Here is a 7,713-nt window from a genome sequence, read left to right as displayed (position 1 = left end):
GGTAGTGCAACTGAAGCAAACAATCAACTACGGGAGGCAAGGCACTGTCAAAAGATCTCTGGGATAAAGTTGTGGACAGGCACAAGTCAGGAGATGGATACAAAAAAAATTCCAAAGGCTTTATCAATCCCTAGAAACATAGTGAAGTCTATTATTAAGAAGTGGAAGGTATTTGCTACAACACAGACCCTCTCTGAATCAGGACGTCGCGCCAAACTGAATGAAAGAGCCAAAAGGAAACTGGTCAGAGAGGCGACCAAGAGGCCTACAGCAACTCTGATGCAGTTGCAGGAATTTGACAAAGAGTGGTCATTGTGTTCATGTGACAACAAATTCTCCACATCTTGTATGGGAGGGTTGCAAGAAAAAAGCCACTCCACAAGAAAGGCCACATGCAGTCACGACTGAGCTTTGCCAAAACACACCTTGAAGATTCTGAGGCAGGTGAGACTAATTTGGCCTCAACACCAAATGATATGTCTGGCGGGAATCCAATGCAGCTCACCATCCAAATAACAGCATTCCTACAGTAAAGCATGGAGGTGGTAATATCCTGTTATGGGGTGTTTCTCTGCAGCAGGATAGAAGGAAATATGGATGGGGCAAAATACCATCAAATTCTTGAGGAAAATCTGCTGCCCTCTGCCAGAAAGTTGTCAATGGGAAGAAGGTTTACCTTCCAACATGACAATGACCTGAAGCACACAGCAAAACTGAGCACACAGTGGTTGAAGGAGAAAAAGGTGAATGTCCTTGCATGGCCTAGTCAGAGTCTAGATTTAAACCCAGTTGAGGAATGACTTGAAGACTGCAGTCCACAAACGCTCACCATCAAATTTAACTGACCTTGAGCAATTCTGCAAAGAAGAGTGGGCAAATATTTCAATCTAGATGTGCAAAGTTAGTAAAGACAGACATATCCTAACCGACTAAAGGCTGTAATTAAAGCAAAAGGTGGTTCAACAAAATACTGACACAAAAGGGGAGATCATTTTTCCAAATCAATGATTCTGTTTTTTTTTTTTCTGACATGTTGGTGTTATATCTTTCACTTGGATGTTATACATTGCACTGACTAAATACAGCTGGATAAAACAAAAACCGTGTCTGTCTTCATTTCAGGCTGCAAAGCAACAAAATGTGATTATTTTAAAGGGTGGTGATTTCTTTTCTATACCCACTGTATATATTCATGTATTTGTACATTTATAATTATATGTAGTAAATATTGTATTTATTAATGTGTGAGATACAGTAAAACATTTACCTGAACTTTAGTTTTATTTAAAGTTCATTTAATATTGTATTTTTGTTTAACTCATTTGATACTTTTTTCCCAAATTATAATAATTATTTCCCCCCTGCAATACCACCACGAACCCCCTGTTAATAACTTCAATTACAGAAATGCTTAAATTTATGTTTATTGTGCTATATTTAAATTTGTGGCTCTTTTTGTCTTGTTTTTACTTTACAATAATTAAGTCAGTTATTTAGCGGCCTCAATTTTTGAGTCATTTTTGTTTGTTTTGTAGAAGAAACAAGGTCAGTGTAAACAGAGCCAAGATAGCTATTCATCATTCATGAGCATTACGGTGTTTAACGAGAACTCTGGGAGTTGAATTCTTTTGAGGAGCGTCAGAGTCTCTTCACCGATTCACTTTCCTTTATATTGTTGCTTTGTGATTTAACTATCTGTTTGTTTATGTATTTGTTAAAGAACATGGCAGAAACTGTTGCACTGAGGAGGATCGTCTGCATGTCCCCGATCAGCCACAGAAATATTCATAAGCTGCGTCTGTTTTCTGAGAGATGGCTTTGCGTCTGGCTAACAGTTTGCCATCTCCAACTTCTTCCTTTGATCTGCTGCTGTTGTCAGTGCGAATTTTGCTTAAATATACCATAGAGGGGACACATTCAACACTTTCACAAGATTCTCCTGGGTGTTCCTGCGTTCTGATGCAAAATCACGGAAGAGCCCACTGGTTATATGTCAATAGTAATTTCCCAAAGTGCAACTGTGGACATGTTTCTTGCCTCTAATAATGGCCACAAGGTGGTTTCACCAAGTATTCAGACACTTAAGTTAAACAAATGTCTGAATAGCATTACATCACATACAGTACACCATATGAAAAGAGGCATCTGCAAATCTAATGATTTTAGAGCTTTTCTCAGATCTAGCTTCACATTTCTAAAGGCATTTTTGTATTTGCTGTCCAAGGTTAGTTTATATAATTTTCTTTATTTTATTAAAAAATTGTCCCTTTGTAGGTACAACAGCTTGCTAATGGGGCAGTACCCTTAAAGGGACACATTTGTACATTATCTACCCCTAAAAGGTGCATATTGGTACCTTTAGAGTAGCAATGTTCCTTTTTTTCACTTTTTTGTGTGAAAATGTGAAACGTGGAAATGTGAACCGTTAAAATGTCCTAATTTTCTAATATCTAGAACATTTGAAAATCTTAAAAACATTTAGTCTTTATTTGAAACACCATACCCATCATTTAATTTAAAATAATTTATTTTATAATTTTTTGTTTATGTATATATATATATATATATATATATATATATATATATATATATATATATATATATATGCGCATGTCTTTTTTGAACTGAGTGATTTTAACTGGCTGATATATTGACCCTTTCAGAAGCTCTTGACTCATAATTGCATTGTCACTGTGTTGAACCTATTAATAAACTTACTGCGCTGCAACCGTGAATCTAGGAGGCTGCCAAAAGTGAGGTCAGGATTTTCCAGGAATGCACACCCCCTCCCACTAATAATTTTGATAAATATGAATATAATTTTTATCCCCCTCTGTTTGTTTTCTTAAAAACGATTTGTCCTTTTGCCCGCTGCAATGTCCTGTTGATATTTTCTAATGCCTTCCCTTTTGACACTTGAGTTGAAAAACGACTCTCAATGTCTATTTGTTCCTGTCCTTTCAGAAAACCGTCTCCTGCTGCTTTCCTCTCTCCTGCGCTCGTTCGCTCTCACCCGTACTCCTTTGACTCACTCTTTCATCTTATAAAACAAAGCAGCGTATCTATCCCTCCCTTGGCTTCATGCAACGTGAAGCTGGAATCGTCTAGGCCATTTTTCATATCTCTCATTTGTCCTCTCTCTTTGATAGAGCCGGAGCGTTCCGCATCGAGACGTGCTAATAGACTCAAATCTGCAGGAGGCATTAAAGGCAACATGCCGTACACAAACTCTCTCATGCGACGTCCCTCACAAAGGCATTTTCAAGAACAATGAATGCATTTTGACCACAACATGTTGTTTGACAGTTAATTACATGTCCTTCCCTGGGTCCTTTAAATGTTTAGCAGTATTCTGTAAATGTTTGGGAATGAGCAAATGTGAGGCCCATTTAGAAAGGGAGTCATTTTTTAGCACCAGCTCTTGGCAGGTATTTCCTGTGCAGTCCGGGGAAAAAGCACTGTTTGTTTTGCCTTCCTGTTCACTTCTGCTCCGAGAGGTTTAGTTTCCGTGTGTGGGGCCAAGAAGAGCGGTAGCAAACCTCAGTGATAAAACTACCCTCAAACGTCTGTGCCATTAAACGAATGGGTTATTACTTGGATAGCTAGCATTAAACATGTCAACAGTTTAAGTAACTTTAACTAACCATGCCTCGCCATGAAAGTAGTTAACCTGAAAAAGAAAACTGTCTTAAGATGGTTAATGTTAGCTATAGCGCCCCTTGTGTCAATACTGAGAATACAGTGTGTACTTGAATTGTGTTCTGACATATTTTAAAACATGACAGTGTGTGAAATCAAACTAATGTAGCTTAGAAGCGTTTGCATTGAATTCGTTTTTTGATGTTTGGACAGACCAGCTTATGACACCTGTGTTCTTGTTTCCTCCACCAGCCCAATGATCCAGTCACAAACATCTGTCAGGCCGCAGACAAGCAGCTCTTCACTCTAGTGGAATGGGCCAAGAGGATCCCGCATTTTTCAGAGCTCCCGCTGGACGACCAGGTCATTCTTCTACGAGCAGGTGAGTTGAAGAGGACAAACGGACAGATGCACACTTAAAAGACAGAAACAGGACGAGTTCATTATGATGCCAAATATTTAATTAGAGAAGTGTTGAAGTTAAGCTATTAGAGAAGTGTTGAAGTTAAGCTTAAAGCTAGTGTGCTGCCCACAGAGACTAGTCTCTAAGGCGGTGTTTCGAAACCTAGTTTGGTGCCTATCTAGGCTGCTTAAGACAGGTTTCAAAGGTGTATTTGAAATTCTAAAAATAACTGAAATTGCAAAAACTTTCCTGAATCGTGGCATTTCAATTTATTTATGCAATTTATACGGCTGTTTCAAACCCTAGTGAGCTGCCTTTTTAGACAGCATTCTAGTGTTCTGCCTACATAGATGACATGCTGGGTTTGAAATGTGCCTATGATCAAAAATGCCTACATTTTTCTTGAAAATGTCATTGTGTTTTTGCATTAAATACAATATAAAAAGAGGCATCTGCAAATGTAATTAGAGGTTGTTGTTTTTTTCAGAATTAACTTTTTCATTTTATTTTATTTAAATTTTCAAAATTGACAATTAGCAAGTCTAAAAAATGGTTTCAACAACTTATAATTTTTTTAATGCTTATATTTGGAAAATGTATGGGCATTAGGACCTTTCAGTTTATTTGTTAATAAATTATACAGTTTCTACTGTTCTATCTTAAAGCTAGTGTGCTGCCTACAGAGACTAGTCTCTAGGTTCTAAATATACCTTTGATCGCCAAAAATGCTTTCTGGTTGGGTTAATATGGTTTTGAAAATGGTGGGGAAAGGTGACGTGGTTTTTGTGGCGTATGGTTTCAGAATAATCAGATTTATGAGTCAGTTTCTAAGAAGTTGACAGTATGAGTAAGACAAATAGATGCTCTGTAGACCACCATTCTACAAATAAACTGCTTTGCTTTTAATTTCCTTTATGGCCCACTGTATTAGCGAGTCATGCTTATCTTCTCAGAACAAGCTGAAGAGCATGTTGAGAGGGTCTTCTCTCCATCTCTCTCTGAGCTCTCAGGTTTTCTAAAAATAACCCCTTTAGTTCTGCTGTCTCACAGATGAAAGCATCTCAGCTTTTCCCAAGCTCAACTCTGGGGAAATGAGGGGAGTTGGGGTAGTTGCTAGGCAGACTATTTAAAGGAGCTCTGTCACTCAGATACTTGCTTAATTCACTCTTACTGTGTGGAATGTTTTATCATGATTTCATCTGTCTCTCTCAGGATGGAATGAGCTCCTCATTGCGTCATTTTCACACCGTTCAATATCAGTGAAAGATGGGATACTGTTGGCCACAGGATTGCATGTGCACCGGAACAGCGCCCACAGCGCCGGAGTAGGAGCCATATTTGACAGGTTGGAATGATACTTATAATATAAATATACAATTTGTGGATCACCATTGTTTCAATTTACCTAACCTATCAAAACCAAAACCTATCAAAAAGATGGGTTAAGAATAAAAAAAAAAAAATACAAATTGTACATTTTATATATATATATATATATATATATATATATATGAAACTAAATGAAAAATTATATATTTTGCTTTTGGTAATATACGAAGCTTTGGCTTTATGGAACATATTCAAACACGACAACTCAAAAAGATGATCACACTAGTCATTTTCATGACAAGGGCAGAAGAGGAACCTTGACATTTCTGCCAGCGGAACGCTGAGACAGAAGGGCAGGGAGGAGCGAGCTTTCTATTGATTTACATTGATATTCATTAAATATGCAGCCGCGCTGGCAACAGAGGTCATGCAGAAATGGTCGAGTGCTCAGAAAGAAAATGTTAAAGGAAATCCATTTGTGTGTCATTTATGAAATAAAAAATATGGCGGATACACCCAGTGACACCAAGGGCTCTGCTCTGTATCTGTCCCCACAAAAACCTGAACAATGCTGTACAATAAAGCTACCAGCTAAAGCTTTTTTTTTTGTCCAGATCTCAACCTAATTAAGGTTTGAAGAGAGCGTAGTGGTACAAAGTTTAGTTGTGAAACACACACCAACACTGCGACCCCACTAAAGAAAGTTTAGATAGAAATAAATCATATAAGAATAGCAATGATAAAAAAATATATAATTGTAATTAACCATTAATTATATGTGTATATTTGTACACATTTTACCTTTTGTATAATACTTTTTATTTTTTTAATTTTTACATTTTTTTTCTATTTAGTATAAGATTGTGATCCATTTTTCAATTTTTAAAACTATAAAGCTAATATATTTATGCTTAAAATGTTATACTCAGCTTATTTACTGAAAACGTCTTAATCAGTATTTCGGTCTTGTTTTTCAGTAACAATATCCTTCAAATAAAGTGTGCTTAAGAAAGTCATGACTGTAACAAAAAAAAGCTGTATTAACAGTAACTGGACATTAACATCCCCAGCAGCCGTGTCACCTGACTCTGTTAAGTCTGCAGCGCTGTGCTTCAAGACTCCACTCCGCTCTCAGCTCCCAGAGGCTGCTTTAGCTATTAGAATACACCCGGCGACTCTGGAAGAATAGATCTGTGTTAATGCCGCTCGCATTAAGATGCGCAGCCCTGATAATGTTTCTTTATCAGTTCCCCTGCAAGTGACAGCCGTGGCACAAATGAAGTGGATGGTAGACTTAAACACTGGGCTCAAGTTCCCCACCCCTCCACTTATTGTTCCAGGAGGCCAATTCAATTAGAGTGTGTTAAGAGTGGGAATGAGGATGCCTCGCACCAGTGTGTGTGCGGTCACCCGGTCACACAAAGGCCAAGACTGTCAGAGGAGACGTCACCCTCTGGATCAGAGGAAGTGATGCTAATCTAGACATTTTATTGAGGCATTATAGATATTTGACAGTCACTGCCAGTCAAAGCAGTAATGTAGTAATATCTGCATTTCCCAACAGCTGATCGTGTTAGCAGTGTCCTTCATTTATAAAGATCTATTGAAGCAATTTTAAGCAACATTTGAACATGAACATCAAGGTTTTTACAAATTACGTGTTTTAGTTTCAACCCTTCCCATAGCTTACCTCACAAAATAAATTAATAAATAATTGTAATAATAAACAAATTGTACAATATAAAATGACGTAAAAACAACATAGATAAAAAAATTAAAAACAAAAGAATTTCTGGGTTAAATAAAAATATGCTTAGACCTTACGGACCTTACAGAGTTGACAGAATATCCCATTTTATGATGCATTCTCATTTAAGGCGAGAAAAGGGACCCCATGTTCTCATATACTGATCATGACATCCTGAAACTCTGAATATCGCAGCTTCATAACTGGCATTATTTGACCTGTTTTCACTGTATGGCCGATGCGTTTTCTCCTATATTCAGGGTGCTGACGGAATTGGTGTCAAAGATGAGAGACATGCAGATGGATAAAACAGAGCTAGGGTGCCTTCGAGCCATCGTCCTCTTCAACCCAGGTACTGCTCTATATTCCCCCTTGTGAGGCTACCAGTCAAAAATTTGTTTCTAATGATAAAAATCTAAAGACTCTCTTGAAATCAATATTGTAAGCACATTCAAATTGCCTGTGATGTTTCCTGAACCCATTCCGTTGCTCAATGTCCAAAAATTTCCTCTCTACTATATCTGTTTAAAGTTTTTGAATTTCTTGACACTGGCCTTTGAACCCCAGAGTAAACATACACTATACATACACCCCC

The 7,713-nt window shown here is 37.6% G+C and overlaps 1 protein-coding gene across 2 annotated transcripts in view; it reads left to right on the top strand.

Annotated features, from left to right (window-relative positions):
- rxraa (retinoid X receptor, alpha a) overlaps positions 1-7,713 on the top strand; it is a 176,849-nt gene that overhangs the window by 166,535 nt on the left and 2,601 nt on the right. For both annotated transcript variants that reach the window (XM_016240203.1, XM_016240202.1), the window contains exons 7-9: positions 3,892-4,021; positions 5,255-5,387; positions 7,379-7,470. In XM_016240203.1, coding sequence (XP_016095689.1) covers positions 3,892-4,021; positions 5,255-5,387; positions 7,379-7,470 — 355 coding nt within the window. The remainder of the gene's footprint in view (positions 1-3,891; positions 4,022-5,254; positions 5,388-7,378; positions 7,471-7,713) is intronic.

Source organism: Sinocyclocheilus grahami, unplaced genomic scaffold, assembly GCF_001515645.1.
Source record: "Sinocyclocheilus grahami isolate Dianchi unplaced genomic scaffold, SAMN03320097.WGS_v1.1 scaffold584.1, whole genome shotgun sequence".
NCBI lineage: Eukaryota > Metazoa > Chordata > Actinopteri > Cypriniformes > Cyprinidae > Sinocyclocheilus > Sinocyclocheilus grahami.
The sequence above is the reverse complement of the archived record's forward strand: the minus strand, read 5'-3'. Positions and strand labels throughout refer to the sequence as shown.